This window comes from Micromesistius poutassou, assembly GCF_964030765.1.
Source record: "Micromesistius poutassou genome assembly, chromosome: 5".
NCBI lineage: Eukaryota > Metazoa > Chordata > Actinopteri > Gadiformes > Gadidae > Micromesistius > Micromesistius poutassou.
This window is the reverse complement of record NC_140275.1, coordinates 15,542,867-15,565,566: the sequence shown is the minus strand read 5'-3', so window position 1 is coordinate 15,565,566 and position 22,700 is coordinate 15,542,867. Positions and strand designations below refer to the sequence as shown.

Genomic DNA, 22,700 nt, shown 5'->3' with positions numbered 1-22,700 from the left:
TTCTTCCAACGCTGGAAACGAAATATTGAATCATGCGCACTGGCGATACGACGGAAACTGTGAAGGACAATCCAGTTTATAAGGAGGAAATAGCGAGGTCCGCCGGCAGGGGCGCAGATGGGATTTTTGAACTGGGGGGGACCAAGCTGTCAGCAAATAATTTCAACTCAATAAGTTATTTTTGCTAGCTTTAACTAGCGCTCAAGTAGTTACTTTCGTAATAACATATGGGCCAATAAATGGAGAAGAATAAGGCGAAGGAAAAGGGTCCTTACAGGAACAAACTCACTACCAGCGCCAAGCAGAGTATGAGGAGAAGCTGTCAGACTTAAACAACGTCGACCCATACGAGCTACCTGCAGCAGAATGGGACAGAGACCTGGACCTTTAACCACCAAAGTTGGTCACATAGTGAACTACTTGGTTTTTGGCATCAGTCAATATACGATGCAAGAACTGTATCCGTATGTACAAAGACATTTGGTAATCAACAAGTGACAGGTCATTTTAATATCTTTATTGGTTTTGTAGAATTTAGCAAATGGATGTCAAGCCAGAATAGTACCAGAAACATAAATGCAAAAAAAGTTAGGAACATGTATAAAAGTGGTAGCATTTTTTCCTCTAAACAATACAATAACCACATTTATTACCTACATCAAGAAGAATATAATTTTTGGACAGGATTGTAATAATTGCACCATTATGTCAGGCCAACAGGCTACACAGTTTCAAAAAAACAGAACTGAAAATCAAATAGCACACATTTACTCTATCAATTTACCATAGAACATAATAGAAGATATAAATATGATAATACTATGTAATACATTAGTGGTACTCGTTTAGTTTTCTGAAGCAACATGTTCATATGCTGGCATAAACAACACATAGAAAAGCCATGATATTCACATCTGAGTCCACTGTACATCCGAGATCTCTTGTGTAGTACGGTGGATAGTGCAGAACGCGTGAATGCAGCCTCGGAGACAGGCAGCCTCACAACGTGTTACCGGTTACCTGACTCCCCCCTCTCTCCTGCCCAATCCCAATGAACTACACAGAAGAGAGTAAAGCGGTTTGGTGGTTTTCTATGATCGTTTCTCTTCATAAAAAGGATATACATTTTACATTTTCGTTAGGCTTTTGTCTTTTCTCATTTTGATATCTGAAGATATGGTTTGTCTCAGGACTCCTGGTACAATGTATTGTACTTAAAGCCGCAAACATGTATTTTAAATTGATTTTTTAATATTGCCACTAGTCCCTCTATGATCAATTATATAAACTTAATCTTTATCAATGGATACACATAAATACACACACACACACACACACACACACACACACACACACACACACACACACACACACACAAACACACAGACACGCGCACGTGCACACACGCACACACGCACACACACACACACACACACACACACACACACACACACACACACACACACACACACACACACAGAACCACACTCACAAATACTTATAATCTATAACAACGTTAAGGATCTTGCTCTAGTATGACTTACATTCTATATAACTTCTCAGCTTTGGGGTTACTAACCAAACGATCCTATTTTCTTGGCTGTGAAAGCACAATGTGAATGACACTATTAAAATATAACTTGATTCAGATCGTGTGCTTTCATTATATGTACACCGTGTTGCCCATTTGTTGAAGATGGTAGGAACCATTTTGAGTCGCAAGAGAAGGGAGTAGAAAGCTCTCTGGCGACCCCTAGTGTTCATCTTTAGAGAAGGCATGTCTCCCCCATCCCTGAATGTAGTAAACCGATCAGAGATGGGGAGGATTATCTACCAAACATATTCAGTTAATTCCCTTTTTATATAAAATATAAACTTTGTAGTTCTTAATAATGCATTGAGATGTGTAGTTCACGTTGAACTCCATGCATAATATCAATTCAAATTAATTAATAAATCAGTCTTTTACCTGCTTGTTTTGCTTTTTACAGAAATTGAAATTGTTGAGCGTCAATATGCTGGGTTTTAAATGTACTTATCTAGTCATTGGCAACCTAATAGTGTAACTGATAAAAGAGCCAGATTTGTTGAATTCAATAAGATAGTCTAACTACTAAAATTATGACATCGCCCAAATTTATGTCGTCGTCGATAGGCCATTGGGTTCGAGAAAATGCCTCAAAGCATAGAATAAGGCGCTCTGTGGCCGACGACGCAAGTATCCATCACACATTCTAATAACTAATTATTAATTTTATATGTAACCACTTGCGCACACACTTCATGAATAAATACCACATTATATCAATCATCTCTGAATATCCCTGATTTCTTGTGTGTGGTTCTTTTCTTTTGACCCCGGAGTTTAGCGCTGTAATCAAATAATTTAGTTGCGTGCCTTCCCACCACTTTGGACTAAAAGATGGCTGGTAACGCAGAATCAGTTAGCAACCAACCGACAAAAAGGCTCTTCACGATGAAACCTTGGGATGATGAAAGGTAACGATCATTCCTACCTTCTGGTCACTGACAACGGAGCATTCTAACGAAGGCCTTTGTTGCTGTTTGGCGTGTGTATCTTTGAAATGTGTTGTTGTATATTTACATGAACACTGTTGTTTTTACTGTAGACTGAGATGAGAGAAGTTGTTCTGTTGTTTGCCGTGATGTTGTTTCGATGGTAGGCCTTATATCTGGGTGTATTCATTACTGTTTGTTGTTGGTATGCGGTCTTCATATCTCAGTGGACTCTATCCTCTCCAGGCGTGTGGGTCCCACCCAGGGCGGGGCCAGCTGGTGGAGCGAAGGCGGGCCCTTCTGGTCCTCACACGGTGGCGAGAGGGTCAATGCGATGGGGGACTGGAGGGAAGCTGTGGCCTGGGAGGATAGAGGGGAAAGTGCTGCTGGTGGTGGTGGTGCTGGTGGTGGTGGCGGCGGGAGTGGAGGAGGAGAGCCAGAGGTGGAGGTGGAGGGCGTGGCCGAGGTGGTGGTGATGGTGGTGGTGGTGGTGGCCACTTTGGTTCCCATCTGCCCCATGCGTTTCTCCAAGGCCTGGTTCTTCTGCAGCGTCTCCACGTAGCTGAGCTGCAGCTGCGCCTGGTACTTCAGAACCCGCTCCTTCTCGTCCTGCCAGGTGTGTCTCTCCTGATCAAAGTTCAGGGCCTGACGCTCGCGTTGCTGGCGCTCCAGCCTGAGCGTGGCCTGCAGCTGCTCCAGCTGCCTGCGCAGGTCCCCGGCCTCGTCCCCCGCCTGGCGGAGCTGCAGCTCTTGGCACAATTGGCTGTCCTGTCGTAGTTGCAGCTCTTGACGCAGTTGTCCTTCCTGTCTGTGCTGGGCCTCCTGACGCAGCTGGGCCTCCTGGCGGAGCTGGACTTCTTGGCGCATTTGAGCGTCCTGACGCATTTGGGCCTCCTGACGGAGCTGGACTTCATGACGGACTTGGGCCTCCTGGCGGAGTTGGGCCTCTTGGCGCATGTGCAGGTCCTGGCTGATGTGGGCGTCTTGGCGATGCTGAGCCTCTCGCCACTGGGCCTCTTCGCGCTGCTGCCTCTCCTGCCTCTGAGCCTCCTGCCGCTGGGCTTTGGCCTCATCGCTCTGCAGGCTGAGCAGGTTGTCTGACGTGGAGCTGAGAGCGCCGGAGGAGGAATCAGAGGAGCTCCTCGGGCAGTGCATCATCCCCCATGGGGGCAGGAGCCCCGCCGCGGCCAAGTTGGGAGCCATGGAGATCTCATGTCCCCTGCCCACCTCACTCAGAGCACGCTTCAAACTGAGCACCTCTGCCTCGAAGACACCCAGTTTTTCCCGGAGCATAGACACCTACAGGAAAGGATCAAATGTCCCCCTTGTCAAATGGCCATTTTGTAGCAGTCTCTGGGTGGTTGTGTACATGTCTGACCGTGCTTATTAATGCCCATTGCGTGCATTTACATTCAGTCGGCAAACCCTACGTTAGCAATACACATCATCTTACCTCGGAGAGAGTCCTTCGAAGCTCTCCCTCGCACTTCTCCAGATCGCGACTCTTGGAGCTGTATGAGTCCTTCAGACTGAGCATGGCATCCTCCCGTTCCCTCAGCTGGGCGTTGAGCTCCTTCAGCTGGCCCCTGAGGGCCACCATCTCCCCGGCTCTCTGGGTCACCTCCGCCTGGCTCTCCCTCAGCTGCTGCTTGAGCAGCGAGATCTCACCGGCCTTCTGACACACCTGCCACCACACGGAGGAAGGAGCAGACGGAGCAGAAGGGATGGTTATAAGTCTATTCACTATTACAGATACGTATTCTGACTCAAAATGTGCATTGGTGAACTTCAGATGTAGATAGCACCGTTATGTTGTACATGAAGATAACACAGGTAGGTACAGGATACCTTTGATCTACATGGGCTGGATAGTCTAGTCTAGTGGTTTAGTGGTTTGACTCCCATTCAGAAGGTTCTGGGTTCCAACCCCATTGTCCGCCGTCTACCTGTAGGGGGTGCTTAACCCCTTCCGGCTTCTCAGTGAATTGCATCAAACATATTAACAGTTTCTCACGATATGTCTGCTAAATGGGTTCACGGAAAGAAAAATGGGATCACAATTTCACTATTTCCTTCCTGTTGAATTTCTATGATTTTGCCTACCTGAGCAGCAGGTGCTCAAAAGCAGCTTCTCCAAAAAAAAGATGCAAACATCTCACCTCCCATTTGGTCTCCTCCAGACGGGGCAGTATGTCCGCCTGCTCCTTCCTGTAGTCCAGACACTTCCTCTCCAGCTCCTCCCTCTGGGCCAGAAGGGCAGCCATCTCCTCCTGGAGCCGCCTCTTGTCCTGGGACAGCCGAGTGATCTGAGCCTGCAGGGCGGTCTGGGAGCGTTGGGCCCGGCGGGTCACCTGCAGAATAAATAAAGACGGGAGTATTGTATGCAGTATAGTATGCAGTATTTTCTTTAGATCTGTCTGGGGAGATCTGTCATATGCCACGTGTTCCGTACTATCAGGAGCCATAGGTAGCAGTAGTGGTGGACTTGGAGATTAACTCCAACAATGAGGTAAATGCCAAAACAATGGCCAAGGGAGGAGTATTCCCCTGTGTGGCATTCCACAGGAAACCTGTGTATGTGTATGCAAATCATGTTAACTCTACAACTCAACTCACTAGCTCAGTATAAAACCCTCTTTCAGGAAGTCATCCAAACTATATTATGCAATATAATTTCTTCTTGCTGTGGACAAATATTAAGAGTATTTCCCAAAATATGTGTTTTATAAATATATAATGTATTATATAAATCGTTCTGGAGTGGATTGTCGCTAAACTACGTTTTTGTTATGTTTTAGTATGCAATGACAATAAAATATTATCTAATCGAATCATACGTGATTTGTATGTGGGTGCTCCGCATGCATGCCTATACGTGACCAATGTCAGTGTATGTGTGAGTTTGCATGTGTCTGTGGGTGTGCATGTCTGTGTGCATGAATATGTGTGTGTGTGTGTGTGTGTGTGTGTGTGTGTGTGTGTGTGTGTGTGTGTGTGTGTGTGTGTGTGTGTGTGTGTGTGTGTGTGTGTGTGTGTGTGTGTGTGTGTGTGTGCATGTGTGCCCTCACCTGCTGCAGGCGTGAGGCATAGTTCTGCCTCAGCTCGTCCATTTGGCGCTCCCAGACACGCTGCTTCTCCTCAAACACCTGGATGATGGCCGCCTCACTCTGGTCCAGGTTACGGCGGATGTGCTGCACCTGTGAGCAGACACCACGATGCGTTTGGGGATGAAGGACAGCGTAGAGGCCAGGGTCCTCGACTTGACCCCCTGACGGCTTTAAATGATATCTAAATTCACTGTAAGTCGCTTTGGATATAACATTCTCCTGAAAAGGCTCACATTATTATCACCAATTATTCATTTCGTTTATTTTGTTTAGTTTAGTTTATTTTTATTTTTTTTACCCTTCTTTTCTTATGTGGTCATAGCAGAAGGTATATATATAGGTATATATAGGTATATTAAATATTATTGATACGTATTCTGACTTAAAATGTGCACTACTGAATACTGTAAGCAGGCACCAGGGCACCTATGGGGAAGAAGGGCAGCGTAGTGGCCAGGGTGCTAGGCTCTGTTTGAGTTCCTATATCCACAAGCTACCTGTAAGCATCCTTATGGAAGCCCTACAGGCTCTAAATAACCCTGTATCTGAATTCACTCTAATTTGCTTTGAATAAAAGATTCTCCTATATAATCCTAAATAGTAATAAGAACGTTTTGAAGATGGACACTTAACAGTAAGCCTGCAATGCCCCAGCTTAGCAAGAGTGGCCTATGCTTCGCAAGATTTGTCTATATAGGACAGTATATAGGACATATCTATCTTTTTTACATTAACTATGCATTCGTAGCATTATCATTATAAATTTGCGTAGTCTGGAATCATTTTCTAATTATTTTCATACTGTTATACATCCTTATAATATTATATATTATGAGCCTCATTTGCAAAGTTAATGTGCTCCTTATATTTATTTATCATAAGGGGACCACAGTGGCACACTTTCTACTTGGTCACATATACACCTGTGACTACCTGGTGTGGTTTGCATCTGAGACCAGGGTGTTCCAGCCGGTCATCTCACCTCTTGCTCTTTCTCCCACAGCCTGTCTTCCAGGTCTTGGATGATGTCATCGGAGGAAGGGGAGGGGCGTAGCGGCGCCGGGGCGTCACTCAGGTGGCTCAGCCTCTGATAGGACGAGGAGCTCTTTCCCGAGGAGGAGCGACCGCTGTCCGAGGCGCTGAGGCCGTTCTGAGAAGAGAACGGAGAACAGGTGTCAGGAGCGTTGCCTTCACCCACGGTTTGATCCACACACAGACATGCACGATAGGGCCTGTACATCAGAATGCATCATGGGAGTTTTTGTTGGCGATATGCCACCAATATTGAGAGGACTCACCAGTACTGTAAAATCCTTAATTAACGTAAATATACTGTCACCTAGGCTATTGAAACTTTTTTTGCTACATCTCACATGAGAAACGCCGTGGCAGATTCAGACACAAGGATGTCTCCCCGTAATGACAAATCATTTCACGATTAATTACTACACAACGAAAACAATACAAAACAAAAACATTACTAGCAACATAATAACTTACATTTTGATGGTGGCAATGGCGGTGTGACGTCACACGGTTCTAGCCCTAAAGACCTTATTTCCCTAGCGGCTATATTTGTTCCATCTCGTTACTATACGCTTGCCGGAGGGGTGAACTGAATGCGGCATTCAATTTCCAACACCCAGCTAGCATTTAGAACCAATATGGCGGCTAGGTGAATAAGGCCCATGTTGTTTCAATATACAGAACTTGCAAACGAACCACATCCGTACAAATCGCTCATACCAACAATGCCCCCTATTTATTTTGAAACAAGGCTGTCTCAATGAATTGAACTAAACATGATAATATCAATTTAATAATAATAATATCAAGACTTAACATTTCCATTAAAATATTTTACAGTCAATTCAAATTTATTTTAGTTGTGTATATGATGACTTGATTCGTCCTGGGTTATATGCGTAGTACTAAGTGTGTAATACTACTTGCTGTATTGTGTATTGTGCAGTAATAATGATAATGAAAATGATAATGATATACTTTATTAATCCAGATGGGGAAATATATTGCATATAACCCATTCTCTATAAGCAGTGGCAGCCTGCCTCACAGGGTGGCCCCTGGGTATCAGCTCCAGGTGTAGGGCCCTTGCCTTGGTTATGGACAGGGCAGGAGGGTTAACTCAAAGGTATTGTAATGTGGGGGTGGGGGGGAACCTGAACCCTTTGGAGGGAACCCACATGAACACGGGGAGAACATACAAACCCTAGCAGCAGTGCTAACCACCTACTACATTGTGTAGGTGTGTAGTTCTACCTTGTAAATGTGTGTAGTACTACCTATTTCCAGTGTATAGTCCTACATTGTATTTAATATAGGTCTACCTTGTGACTATGTGGTGTGTGTACAACTTGCTGCAGGTATGCAGTACTACATCAAGTCCATGTGTGTGTACAAGGGTGTGTGGTCCTACCTGGTAGCCGGGCTTCTCCAGCTTCTCCAGCCCAGCGGCCGCCCCTGCCGTGCCCAGCCTGTTGATGTGGCTGGTGGACGCACTGAGGGGCCCCAGCACAGCCGGGGGTCCGTACCCCGACCCAGAGCCCGTGTAGGTGGGCAGGCTGGTCAGGGAGTTCCGCCCCGAGTCGGACATCCCTCCCTGGGCCATCTCGTTGCTCATGGGCCCTCCCTCGCTCCTCCCGACCCGGATGGGGCTGTCCTGGTCCAAGAGCAGCGCTTCAGGGACCTCCCCCCCTGCCTCCCCGCCACCGTCCCTGCCTCGCCTGCCGCTCCTGCCCTCGCCCATCCCCTCGCTCCTCCCGTCTGCCTTGCCCTCGCCGCCCGCGCCCCCCGACTGGACCACCAGGTTCTGCATGGAGTGGAAGCTCTTGGGGACCACCGGCTTGAAGGCTGAAGGACGGACCAGCCCCGAGTTGTTCTGGAGGGGGGGGGAGGGAGGGAGGGAGGGGAGACAAAGCAAGAGGGGGACGGGGGACGGAGAGAGAGGGATGGAAAAAGAGAGGGTGAGAGAGGGGGACAGAGAGAGAGTGAAAGAGAGTGAGCAAGGGAGAGAGGAGAAGAAAGCGGTTAAGGTAGAGAGAGAGAAACAAGAGGCACAAAAAAGAGAGCGAGTGAGAGGTAGTGGGGGAAAATTCGGGACAGAAATGTAGATGATTATTGGTCAACTCAAACTATATTACTCAGTAGTTACATTGAGCACTGTGATGGATCGAGATAACAATGTTATCTTATGCAAACAGAGCCCTGACCAAAAGTTTTGGAGTCAACAAGCTGTACTTATTTTTAAATCAAAAAAGCAACAGATTTGACAGTTCATCCAGCTCAGTAAGCCAGTAATTACCTGCTCCAGTTTCCCGGAAACAGGAAGTATCTTGGGAGGGTTATGGTTCGGAGGGTTCTGACTGGCCGGATTGGTGTCGCCGTCCACTCTGGCGGCCGCCATTTCTCTATGTTGGTGTTGATTCATACCTCCGCTCTTCTTCTCGTTCGCTCCTAAGCTCACAAAGTTCCCGCACGAGTCTATGCCTCCACCACTGTGCATTTCTCTCTCTCTCTCCCTTTCCCTCTCTCTTTCCATCCTCTCGTTCTCCAGTCTCTCCCTCTCTCTCTCCCTCTCTCTCTCCCTCTCCCTCTCCCGTTCCCTCTCGATCTTCTCCCGTTCGATCCTCTCCCGCTCCCGCTCCCTGGCTCTCTCCCTCTCCCTCTCCCGCTCTCTCTCCAGCCTCTCCCTCTCCACCCGTTCCCTCTCCCGTTCGCGGTTCCTCTCCCTCTCCCGCTCCCTCTCCAGACGCTCCCGGTCCCAGTCTCGGTCGCGGTCGCGGTCGCGGCCCCTCTCCCGCTGCCTCTCCCTCTCCCACTCCCTCTCCCGCCGGCCCGCTATGTTCCCACAGTCCATCTGGGCGTTGCTGTTGGACGGCACGGCCACGGTGCACTCGGTGGCGTTGGTGGAGGAGGCGGTCTCCGTGGGCCGGTCGGTCCCGGTACAAGTCCCAGTGCCAATGCTAACGCTGCCCCGCTCGTCGCTCGAGGCGGTCCCATCGGAGACAGTGGCCGGGGGGCGCGGCAGCCGCTCGGCACTGCAGCTCCGGTCGGGACAGCGGCGAGAGAGCGGGGGGGCCCGGGGCAGCGTGGTCCGTGTGCCCACTGACTTCATGGCAAACTCCTGCTCTCCGGCCACCCCACTCCCAACACTGCCCATAGCAGGGGGGGGGTCAAAGGTCAGGGATGAAAGGTTAGGAGTCAGGGTTTGAAGGGTAGGGTCACACACACATCACACTTGGAAGTAGTGTGGGTCATCACAACCTAATGCAGGTAGTGGGGGCACACACACTAGAGAGACACAGAAAAAACAGTGGGTTATACGACAGTGGAAGTAGTTACACAGCAGGTCCGGCGCGTCCTCCCAGAATAGGATGGGCCAATGAGTCTGAAGTGATTAACAACATAAAAGCGCTTTGAACACAAAATGAGGCATTTTTTTTTTAATTAAATTTGCGCTGGCCCAGGTGATTAAAACCATATATGGATATAGCTCTTTCTCACTATCAAAATGTGTCTAACCCATTTTGAAAATTTGTCTATGCATGTGTTTCTGTATTTGTATGTGCATGTGTTTGAGTGTGTGTTGGTGGATCTATTTTGTATTGCATTTGAACCCACACAGCAGGAGTTGAATGTGATGTGTGGTGATTCTATAAGAGATAGCATGTACCCTATAGCCTACTATTACCTCTTCACTAAATAATGTAATTAATGAAACAACGGGACCCACATCATCATCATCATCTTCATCATCATCATCATCATCATCATCATCATCATCACATGTGTGCGTTTATATATAACCTCCGTGTGTTTGTGTGTGTGTACGTGTATGTGTTTGCTCTCTAATGGCATAATAGCATAAATGACGTTCCGGCGGCAGAGAGAAAGAGAGAGAGGGGGTGAGAGAAGCGCAGCCAGGCCACTGGGTTTAGCCTCCTCTACCCATCTACTAGAGGTTTATTTCCACTTGGGTGAATAGTAGTAGTAGTAAAAATACACTGCCTATCTTTCTGCCGCTCTGCTTCAGCCCCCTCCCCTCACGACTCTCTCTCTCTCTCTCTCTCTCTCTCTCTCTCTCTCTCTCTCTCTCTCTCTCTCCATCTCCATCTCTCTCTCCCCATCTCTCTTTCTCTCTGCATCCCTGGGCGGCAAGGGCGGCTTTAGCACAATCCGCATCATGCACCCAACCAACGACTGCGACTTAAAACAGTCATTTAAGATATAGACTTGAACGATCATGTGTTTCGTGCATAAACCGCTCAAATCCACTGTGTCATTGACGGCTGTATCATGCAGTCGCTTTGATTTACCGACTGTATCATCATCAGTCTATCATCAAAGGCTACTCACTATTTGCAGCTCCGCGGTTTTCGAGATGGCAGCCCCAGCGAACGGTATTGTCAAGAGCGGCGCGGAAAGCCTTTGTCGCGTTGCTTGAGAATGATCTCAAATTGTCATAATATGTCGACAATATTTTAGATTCTGTCCCCACTGTCTGTCAGCGTCGGATGCTGATGATGGAGTCGGTCGGTTGATGCGCGCATCAGCTGAGACACACACCCACCTCTGGCACCGCCCCTCTGGCTGCAGGATACGCCCACTTTTGGCGCTCATCCAGTTAAGCCTACGGAGGCCGAGGTGTTCTTAAAATCAGTATAGGAGAGAATGATGGATGGATGGATGGATGATTGTTTGGATGGGCCGATAATATTGAAACCATGATCCGCCTACACTGCAGGACTAGGCCTACTACTATTCACCGTAATAATCTGTATATAGGCTTATACTTACAATTATTTTATTTTGTTCCACAAGAGGGCAGCCCCTTACAACGTTAGGCCTACAGATGTTGTCACCTCACCACTAAGAAAGATGATCGTGAACCAAGGATTATGTCTGTAACACAGTAATTTGCTCAAATCTTTAATCTTAGCTGTTAACCTTTTGATTGCTCATTCATTTCTATATTCATCCTAATAAATCAAATGAGAAGCAGGCAGCAACACATTCAGAATATATTTAGCATAATATACCATACCATATATACGTTTAGCGCCCTCTGTTGCTTCATTTAGGAAATGTTTGAAGGAAGGACATTAACTGTCTGCTGCCTAACATGTGGCACTACGTTCGATTGATGATCTGGAAGTTGTTGCATACAGTTGGTGTTCTTTCGCAGACCACTTCAAAATGTGCAGTGAATGGTTGATCATCTAAAAAAAATCACAACATTTGTGAATTTCAGATAGGCCTTTTAATGTTAGAGAATATGAGACCTATTAAGAGTAAATAAGAGAACAAATGCATTTGCTCTGAGATCTGGCCCAACCAAACAGTTTTCACAACAGTTTCAATGTGTCATTCAGCCTAATATGAAAAATATTTTTTTCCAAATGTGTTATCAGTAGTGGATCACAAATTTCAGCATGTGTTAGGCTGGGCTTTCTGCGTCATCACAAGAGGCCTCAAAGGGCCAGGGATGAAAACTTGCGCACCTGTCGATACATGATATTGATGTTGCTGTAGAAGATGGCACTCAGGAAGAATGAAAGACAGAGAGAAATAGAAAGAAATAAAGAAAGCAAGAGAAAGAAGGAAAAAATAAGTCAGATTTGACTGATTAGTTGATATACTCTATATGGTTGATTAGTTGTTTATGTGGTGAGTTGTAGTGAGTAAGAAAGAAAGGAGAAAGGAAACAAAGACTGCATGACTGGGTGACTGAATGAACGATTGAAAGAAAGATTGAAACAATGATTGAATGACACAATGAAAGAATGAAAGAATAACCCAATAAAATAATGAAAAACTAAGGAACGACAGAACGAATGAATGACACGATGAAATAATGAAAGATTGACACAATGAAAGAATAACACAATGAAAGAACAAAATAAAGAATGACTACGACTGAAAGAATCTCCCCTCTGTGAGACCACCCGTTCCTCCGGTGGGTGCAGGTTGCAGGCTGGGTACGGGTCCTCAGACTGGACTGGTGCTCCAGCAGCCCATGGAGGAGATGGTCAGGCCGGCCCAGGGGGCTTCTGGTGCACTGCATAGCTGCAGACCTGGGAGCGTGGCCCAGCCGGAGGGTGGTCAGGACATGGACCACGTGCTGTGTCCTTAATAACACTGGTGAGAGGAACACTCATTTATGACCAGGGTGCGATTTGTTGGGGGGGATGGGAGGGATGTTTCATGCCTTTTTTAGTTTGCATTAAAGATGAATGTTCAACTGTTCGAAATGTAGGCTAATAGGGCCTACCATTAACTTAAAAAGAAAAAAAAAGGCCTGTTGATTGCCTATTTTTTCATGATTAAAAAAAAACATCCCCCCCATCTAGTTTTTTGACAAATCGCACCCTGTTTATAACGCTGTTCAATGCTCTGTCTCCGTCCGGCTGCATTGGGTGAAGTCTCCCAATGGCTCTAGGGTTACTCAAACCTGGACGTGGTGAATCCCTGCCTCTCCCTGATGGTGAGCTATCCACTGGGTCTTTCCCGGGAGCTTCGGCCTGAGGCGAATAGTGGTCAACATCTCGTCCATATGTGCCAGCGCTGCCGGCCGTCAGGGTGCTGTGCTGCATGGGCCAGGCAGCTAGGGACATGGCCTCCACTGTGAGAGAGAGAGAGAGAGAGAGAGAGAGAGAGAGAGAGAGAGAGAGAGAGAGAGAGAGAGAGAGAGAGAGAGAGAGAGAGAGAGAGAGAGAGAGAGACCTTGCTTGTTTTGAGAATCATGCCATACTCACAACATGGGTAGCCTACCCATATTAAAGAAAAGTAGGGAGTATGTTTCATTAAGAGAAATCACATTTTTGGATTTATATCCTAACTGATATTAGATTTTTTTGGACAGATGTGTGTTTTATTTCAGGATATTGAAAATTTAAATTGTGCTAAATGCATTGTTATAATATGTAAACAAAAACAATAAGTGTGACTCAACTCAAGTCTGTCTCATTGTAAATGTACATCATTTCATGTTACACTGGTTGTTGGCATTATTATGTACCACACACTTTAGCCTACATTTTAAACTGAATTTACAATTGAAATGTAGTGTTAGTAAATGTGTCATGTGTTAGTAAATAACAGGCCTCTACAGAGAGAGAGAGAGAGAGAGAGAGAGAGAGAGAGAGAGAGAGAGAGATCCTGACTCTAAGTGAGAGAGGGAGAGAGGAAAGGAGAGAGAGCGCTACTACGATAAGGAAAGTGCTAGAATAGGGGAGATTAGGAGGAGCTGCCTCTGCCAAACGTCAAGCAGCTGTCCAGCGTCACCATTGCTGACTGCTGACGGACAGGCCCAACTGAGGGACAGAAATAGATCCCCAATATCTGGCACCGACCAACTCTAATGGGGAAGACAAAGTGACACATTTTCTACTTTCATTTGAAAAAAGTGATAACATTGCACATATGGTCTTATCCTAGACACACGTTAGGTGGTTTACAATGCACTTATTCGGCTGTCGTCTATTCATGAAAGCCGCGGCGTGGAATTAGAATCAGCCAAATGCTGCTCCCCCCTTACCTATCCCCTCATGGTATAGTTCAAGAAGTGGACCCCTATTTTAGTAACTCAGGGCTGGAATGTCCAGCTGTTGTTCTTTGCGCACACACACCGGTGAGAACTGCCGAATTTAGCCCCCCAGAGCCTCTGGCTCTCTTTTCCCCTGTTGGCCGGACGGACCGCAGACCGCCGCACACCTCTCTGTCTTTGTGAGGACCACCACCAACCACCACAGACATCATGGAGGCCTTCGCCATATTCGACTCACCAGGAAAGGGCAGGGGACTCAAGGCCACCAAGGAGATGTGGGCCGGCGACGTGGTGTTCTCTGAGGCCAGCCTCGCTGCCGTTGTATTCGACAGGTAGGCCCCCTATGGCGGGGCAAATGCATGGGGGCCCAGGGTGTGTGTGTGTGTGTGTGTGTGTGTGTGTGTGTGTGTGTGAGTGTGTGTCGGGGCTGTGTGTGTTCATTTGCAGCTATAGTAGTGACTGATTAGGAAAGCGGAAGCATCTGGAATGTCCCTTGAATCTGTGTTTAACCAGGACTAGTACCCAGCACCACTATGAAAGCAAGTCTTTAAGAAATGTTGGGGAGTTGAACCTTTTCAACTTTTCTTAGGTTTTCTTAGGTTTAAAATCCCAAGACATTCAATGTTGTTGATCTTTCCAGGCACAATCTGGGGAAGTTATTAAGACACATCTGTTCATCGGCAATGGCCATTATTAGCGGTGTTAATGTGCGAGCAATCATTTAGCCAATTAGCGTGCCTTCCACAAAACAAATTGTGTAAACATCACGATGCCCAGACTGTAGTAGCACTGTCATAACAACAAGGCTGAGCAGCATTGTGTTTGTTTCTATCTCACTCAACAGTATGGCGGAACGCATATGTCACAGCTGTTTCCGCAGCCAGCCCAAGCTTCAGCGGTGTGGTCAGTGCAGATTTGCCCACTACTGCGACCGCACATGCCAGCGTGCCGGCTGGGCAGAACACAAGGACGAATGCGGTGCCATCAAGACCTACGGCAAAGCCCCCAATGAAAGCATTCGGTGAGTAGGAGGATCAATGGAACGCACCCATACCTTCCCTTGACGACGTCATCGTCCTGTCAGCTGCATTGCAACCCCCAATTGATGTTGGTATTTGGACTTTATCCAGACAAAATAAAAATAAAGTATATTTCAATTAGAGCCTAGTTTGACACTGGTAGTCTAATTCGAAGAAACCAACTTTAACTGATCAGCCATAATCAGACTCATTGTGAAGAGGAAACGCTCAGTATCAAGAATGAAAGCAAGAAAGCAGGATGGGGCTGAGGATGAGATGAATTGGTCATACGTGTTTGGTTGTGCATGGGGATCACAGGTTGACCGCGCGTATCGTGTGGCGCCTGGACAAGGAGGGCAGCCTGGTGACCGACACGCAGATGACCACCGTGGAGGAGCTGGAGGACCACATCTTCGGCATGCCAGACGACGATCTGCAGGAGATCAAAGTAGACATCCACAACTTCCTGGACTACTGGCCGCGCAAAAGCAAGCAGCACACAGTGGATGACCTCTGCCATATCTTCGGGGTGGTGCGTTCTCCATGGATACCTGCTCTCACAGTCTGCACTGCACTGTACCCATCAATGTTATTATCCTTTTTTTTCATATTACACCACCAGGTGTGAGTGTGATTAGCCGCTGCAAGTCACAAAATCTTCCTCTTCTGACATCACAAGTGGGGTGTCCACCTAGATGTATGACGGATAGATGAGTAACGTTTGCTACAGTCCACTGGGTAGGCTGGTAGACTGATCTATCCAGCACACATCTAGGCGGACATGCCCACTAGTGATGTCACTAGAGGCAGATTTTCAAAACGGCTTGTAATGGCTAATCAAACTCACACCTGGTGGTATAATATGTCACCTTTAAAACTCTTGGTATTAGATCATAGAGGCAGAATTGCAAGCAATAATTGCTATTTTGGTATTCCATTTAACAAACGTTACTGTATGTTTAGACCAAAAGCGAAAGATGCAAAAACGCAGAATAGCTCAAAACTCAAAAATATTTCTATCGCTCTTATCGCTCATCAAATGAACCATTTGAACGTTCTATCTTGCTCTTCAATACATTCTGATTGGTTGTTGGGTCATTTACAGCTAAATCGCTGATAGCTTTTTGCATAAAGTTGAGCTATTTTCAACTCTCATTTACAGCTTTACAGCTATCGTTCAAGCCTTTCATATCGCTTTATCGGCCATGTCTAATAGAAAGTAAATGGGCATTTATCGTTCGTATCGCTTTACAGCTTTTGGTCTGAACGTACAGTCAGACCATCATTGACATTTATTCAGTTGCTGACAAATGATTCATATTATTATTAATAATACAACAATAGGAAACAATGCAAACTTATTGATACAATGAGTACATCTTCTTTCAATCCATTTATTCCTCATCAATAGAAAAAAATAACACGTTACACCTTTTCCCACACAAACATCCCATGGAATGGTGCTATTATATAATATAATAACATAGCGTTGTCCTTTTCCCCCCAGGTCAACTGCAACGGCTTCACAGTGAGCGATCAGAAGGGGCTGCAGGCGGTCGGGGTGGGCCTGTTCCCCAACCTATGTCTGGTGAACCACGACTGCTGGCCCAACTGCACGGTGATTCTCAACCACGGCAAGTACGTACCACATCCCAGTGGGGGACTCCGTCAAAGTGTGTCATGTGTCATGGGGAATCTATGATGCTGTGAATGATTATCCTATTCCGAATCTTTAATCTATCATACAAACGTATGTTTTTGGTGTGATAGCTTTATATGTGTGAGAGTGCGTGAGAGAGAGAGTATAGAGTTTGATTGGGTAACATGGGTAAAATGCTTCCTGTTTGTCTTTCAGTCAATCGGCTGTGAATACTATGTTTCACTCTCAACCGAGGTGCGTCACCTCAACCCTTTTTAAGTATAATCTATTCAAACACTCAAAAAAAACATATTATATATATTTATATATATATATATGTCACAGCTGTTTCCGCATATATATATATATATATATAATATATATAATATTGATATATATATTTGTTGAAAATTGAAAATAAAAACCTCACTCTCATGGTTCATTCACAACTATTGACGTATAACCGCATCTATACTCATTTCAATCCATCCATCATCCATCAGACTTATTTTAGTCCCAGTTGAAAGCCCCTTTGGCATGCTGCTGAATGTCTATAACCGTCATCTAGCTAATGTAGCTCATTCTAAAGCTACTTTAGATAACATAGATGTACCTGCCTGGAACAAAATGTGTTTGATGTTAACACACATTTTCACTTTTCAAAAAGGTTTTTGTCTCACAGTTCAACCAGACTGATAAAAACTTTGTGAGCAGTATATGTAATGCTAACTCTAACCTATCTGTGCTGTAGAATAGTAATATTTTGTAATTGCAAACATTTACTTGCAATAATATAGATATGTCTTAAAGTCGCAATGTGTAAGATTGAGACCCTCCCACTAAGTAAGCGGGATTTTCAGAATTAAAAAAAACTAAAAAACTGTTCTGTCCTCTCTAATTGCCTCTGCAACTGTGTGACGTGAAATAGCGTAGCTTGGATAGCTGGATGGTGTGAGTGGAATGGGTTTTGGGATTGTAGATAGTATTATTGTAAAAAAAAAAAAAAGATGCCACCATTTATTTGTAAAATACATGAGTTATAGCTGTGATTCTATTGATAACATTATTGAAATCAGTATCCATTAACTAGTATGGACTAGATATGTCCAGTTTATTCTAAGCTACAAGCTAGTCTAAATGTTACACACTGCGACATTAATGTAGTTGGTTTGAGATTAAGGATATTTTCATTTTACTATCAAAGGACCATACATATCTAAATATGTAGTAGTAAAGTAAAAGTACAATTATTTTCTGAACAGTAGGTTTCAATACTTTGTTATAGCTGTAAACAGGCTAACTATCAAGCTTGTCAGTAGGCCCATGCAATTCAGATTCTCATCCTTCTAAATATTTCTTCTTTGTGCTGTTCCTCAAAGGATCGAGCTGCGTGTCTTGGGTAAGATCTCCGAGGGAGAGGAGCTGACGGTGTCTTACGTGGACTACTTGAACGTGTCAGAGGACAGACAGAAACTCCTGAAAGCGCAGTACTTCTTCGACTGCACATGTGACCACTGCAAGAACCATACCAAAGATGACATGAAGATGGCTGGCAAGGAGGTGGACGTGGACGGCGTCAAGGTGCCAACAACTTCTACTTACACTAAATAATTGTAATCTCCCTAAGGGAAATTCAAATGATTTAGTACGCTTGTGCACTCACACGCACATTGCTAATGCATACATATTCACGCACACATGCACATTGCATGCAACCACACCCCCCTTGATAGGCCTATATTCTGGTTGTTAAGAAAGAGCATGAGCTGCCATTTAAGAACTTTAGACTGCAGTAATGGTACAAGATCACAACACAAAAAACATTGACTTAACAGGCCTTACATTGAGCTACATGTCCCTTTACATATTTTCTATCAGTTGACCGTTATGATTGAGGTAAACATTAGTTTTCTTCACTCATGGTTTAACTAAACATACATGCATATTTTAGCAGTGATGGCATCAGAGAAAACCTCCCTTTGCCATCAATAAGAGACTAACAAACTACGCTCTACATCCATGACAGCGATATGATCATTTGGCTACAGCTAGTGCCACATGATCGGAAGTGTTTTGTGTGTCACAATCAAACAGAGCCGTTAGCCAAAAAGAGATAAGGGGATTTGGAGTCCATAAAGATTAGGAGAACTGGTTGGAAATACAGCCTTGCATGCAATACCCTGTGGCCGCTAGTAGGAGGGATGACCTATAGTTTGTCGACTTTGCTACAGTCATAACTTTAGCACTCGACAGAAGGTAAAGATTATCAAGGCTATGTTATCATGTTCCCTAGACTTTGGCTCAACAAACTATCGGTGCCTTTGAATGTGTGCTTTCAGAACATGCAACAACTTGTGTTGGAATTCTACAGTACATGTGTTGCAACTATGGTCAAGGTTTGACAAATCCACACCCTCTTTTTTGTTAGATACCTGAAGAGCAGGTGAAGGAAGTATCAGATTATTGCCGTGAGACTCTGGAGAAGATTAACAAGTCTCGTTTGAGTGGCGACTATCATGAGGTAATGGCCACAGTTGTCAAAGATTCAAATTCATTGCACAATTGTTCTCTCTATAAAAGTGTTTTCCAGACATTCTGCCTCCATTAATATGATCTGCATACTTAATATCTGCCTTCCTGAACGGATCCTTTAACCCAGGTGGTCGTCATGTGCAGAGATTGCATTAAAAGAGCAGATCCAGTGCTGGTCGACACACACATCTACCTTCTGAAGCTATGGAGCACACTGAGCGAGGTGCAGGCCTATCTGCAGTTTGTTCATGATGCAGCAGATTTCTCCCGCAAAGTGGTTGAGGGCTACAAGTAAGTATTAGGGACTTAGGGACTGTACTCAAGACCATTTCCCTGATCATTTGTGCCATTTGTTCTAGTTCCATTCTACCCCAACCAGAGCTACATTTAAATTGTTTTCCCACTATCCCAAGACGTGCAGCTAAATTGTGGTTCTCCGCTAAATTACAAATTCTCTAAATCCAAACTTTACAGCAAACTTTACCACCCAAACAACGCTGCCCTGGGCTTGGCTACCATGAGATCTGGAGTCTCTCACTGGCAGGCGGGGTTAATAGACGTTGGGCACGGGATGATCTGCAAGGCCTATGCAATTCTCATGGTCACCCACGGACCAACTCACCCCATCAGTCAGGACCTAGAGGTAAGCCCGGAGGAGAGGCGCTCCCTCTTTACAACTCTCAAAGCTTACTACAATACCCTTCAACGACCTTGACTGAGAGTCCATCGATGTCCGCTTCCACAGGCAATGCGCATGCAGACCGAGATGGAGTTCAGGATGTTCAAGCAGAACGAGTACGTCTACCACAGCATGAGAGAAGCAGCGCTGAAGAACCGACCCATGACCATGATGAACGAGCCTGTTTCTGTACAGGACGGAATCAAGAACCTCTTCCACAGGAGGAAGTGAACATTGCAGTCAATACAACCCCTTTTGTTTAACAAACGCTTGCTTTTGTAGCCCACACTATACCCAAATAGATAATAAACTTACACCAAGTTCCGCTTGCTTATTTTTTTTTTATTAGGGAAGACATTACATGCGTTTGCTGATCCTCTTGTAAACAATGCCACCAAGAGTCATGGTCTGAAATAGAGAAGAAAATAAATGTTAATACTGTCGCAGTGCACCATTAATAGGCCTACGAGAAAATCAGGACCATTAGTCCTACTTACATTAACAATAGTGTTGGCATCAAGCAATTCTGTGACAGACTCGATTCCCTTGAGGGAGACCTTCAGCTTGTTTGCTTCACGCTTGACCACAGCCTGAAAGAAAGAAAGAAAAAAGTTGTACAATACAAGTGAGGTATTGTAGCAATACACGATGACCAAGTCAAAGCTAGACAGCAGATGCTGTGGTAGGAAGCAGACAATTGCCTACCTTAATCTTCTCTCCGGTGACCGTCTCAAGGTCAGCTTCCTGTCCGATGATGAAGGTGTTGACGAGGACCTTAGAGCCGGTGGTGACTGTCACTTTGAAATTGTCACCATTTTCTTCAATTTCAGAAATACTCTTGATGTCCTTGCCTTTCTGGATGAGCTCATCAGGGAGACCTAGTCACAAAAGAACACAACCAAATCAGGATAAATGCCACAAGAAAGAGTTCCTGTGACCTAGTGTAGCAACAAATAACAAGCAAGCTATATAGTATCAAGGACAGTTCCTAGAACAGCAAGACTATTCTCTATGTGCATCAGACTAGTGTAACACATCCTTACTTGGATGCTCATTTGAGCCAGTAAACATGAAAAATACCGTCACATTCATGCAAGCTAAGCAATGGGGACGAAGAGAGGGGTCACTCTGTATAGCCTAATGACCATGAACAATCAACATGGCTCTCAACTTACCAATTGCCTTCATGAAAGACTCAAAGTTCTCCTGGGACTCAAGTTGGTATTTTCCAGTGAAAGACATGTTGATGGAAGACAACTAAGGCAAAAGATAAAGCGGGTCACCCTCCCGTTTTATACTCTGGTCAGCCCATTGAAACAATGATTAACCACAGCTGTTTCAAATGAAGGTAATCCCAGCCCCCTTCCCCTGGTGGGCTCAAAGTAGAGCACGATAACAAGGATGAGTTAATGATGGCGTGGACAGTGGCTGTATCATATTTACATTCAGAGTGTGACTATACGAGAGATGAGGGCAACCTATATTTAGGAAGCAAAACTTCAGTGAAACAATAGTGGCTGTATCTTAACGATGGCCATGCCACTATGAACCAATACCAATGGTCAGCAAATCCAGCGCTAGTGTGCTTCCTTATGCGGTAGGAATGACACCAATATGAATATAAAAACACATGGACGCATTTACTTGAATAGCATTTGTAGTTACAGTTACGTTTCACTGGGTCACGGATCATGTTGGCATACTTTAAGCTGCTGATAAGACACAGAAACACTTCTTGGCTTCACTTCTTGTGCCCTCCCTCTCTTCTCCCTTTCCTCTTCTTATCCTTCTGTCCTCCCCTCCTCCTCTGTTCTGCTTTGCCCTTTGCCCTTTTGTTTCTTGTTTTTTATAACACCCTCTGTCCTCCTTTCCTTCTGTCTTTCCTGTTACAGAAACTTTTGTCCCTTGCCTTTCCTGCCCCTGTTATTATTTGTTCTAATGTCGAAACTGTTGGTTTGCATCTATAAACTACTAGCTTTGTCTGTGACTTTCACAACATTGTCACACTATTTATAAGCATATGGATAGGATCGTAATTTGTTGACGATTCCTAGCCAAATTCACCTATTCCTACTTGGTATCAACGGTCTCTAAAATTGTATATTACGATTATTGAGTATATGTGAACAATCTTACTTAAAGGTCTTTGGGAGATTCAATTCCAGCAGGTTTGGCAAAAGGCAGAAGAAACCTTTTTCTAGTAACCCTTAAAACAAACAGGAGAGCCCATGCAGTAACATTTATGTCAACATTTCCAAATATTTCCAAATGCTTGTAAAGGTCAACATGATTTCACCCGGCCACTTCTCCAACATTGCCTCATCGTCAGGGCCGGATTATCCATAAGGGCACTTGGGCCCGTTCCCAGGGGCAGCAACCACTGACAACCAGTGGGGGGGGGCACCACATTAAAATGTTGTTATCTCTGTCACTGAAGGAATCAAGCATGAGCTGCTGTACATCTCAGCAGCAGGAGATGTTTTCTGTTCATGTTCATAGAAACATTTCTGCCAGAAAGGGCTGTCTACCAGAAATCTACCAGAAAAGAGTGCTTCCTGCCTAACCAAGTAGTTTTTTTGCCTAACCCTTACCAAGTTAGCCTTTGAACCAGACAAATCTGTGAGCTCATGTTTAACTGCTT

The 22,700-nt window shown here is 45.2% G+C and overlaps 3 protein-coding genes across 4 annotated transcripts; 1 reads left to right on the top strand and 2 right to left on the bottom strand.

The window, feature by feature from the left end:
- Positions 1-2,733: 2,733 nt before the first annotated feature.
- Positions 2,734-9,804, bottom strand: lzts3b (leucine zipper, putative tumor suppressor family member 3b; the record flags this gene model as incomplete). The annotated part of the gene is made up of 7 exons (XM_084468855.1): positions 2,734-3,816; positions 3,971-4,201; positions 4,677-4,868; positions 5,586-5,714; positions 6,607-6,774; positions 8,062-8,523; positions 8,947-9,804. 7 exons carry the CDS (start codon positions 9,802-9,804, stop codon positions 2,734-2,736), a joined length of 3,123 nt encoding a protein of 1,040 aa, XP_084324981.1.
- Positions 9,805-14,233: 4,429 nt separating this feature from the next.
- Positions 14,234-20,384, top strand: smyd1b (SET and MYND domain containing 1b). 2 transcript variants are annotated; one of them, XM_084468465.1, is made up of 10 exons: positions 14,234-14,522; positions 15,035-15,211; positions 15,528-15,741; positions 16,717-16,847; positions 17,065-17,103; positions 18,228-18,429; positions 19,277-19,369; positions 19,508-19,671; positions 19,855-20,023; positions 20,126-20,384. In XM_084468465.1, the coding sequence occupies exons 1-10, from the start codon at positions 14,401-14,403 to the stop codon at positions 20,288-20,290; spliced, it is 1,476 nt and encodes a 491-aa protein (XP_084324591.1). In that variant the 5' UTR covers positions 14,234-14,400; the 3' UTR covers positions 20,291-20,384. The 2 variants fall into 2 exon arrangements, with proteins under 2 accessions (XP_084324591.1, XP_084324592.1); XM_084468466.1 differs by lacking the exon at positions 17,065-17,103 and having other exon boundaries at positions 14,235-14,522.
- LOC311343579 (fatty acid-binding protein, liver-type-like) lies at positions 20,381-21,382 on the bottom strand. The gene is made up of 4 exons (XM_084468467.1): positions 21,235-21,382; positions 20,765-20,937; positions 20,557-20,649; positions 20,381-20,467 (listed from the first exon to the last, which is right to left on the bottom strand). Exons 1-4 carry the CDS (start codon positions 21,299-21,301, stop codon positions 20,417-20,419), a joined length of 384 nt encoding a protein of 127 aa, XP_084324593.1. The 5' UTR covers positions 21,302-21,382; the 3' UTR covers positions 20,381-20,416.
- Positions 21,383-22,700: the final 1,318 nt, after the last annotated feature.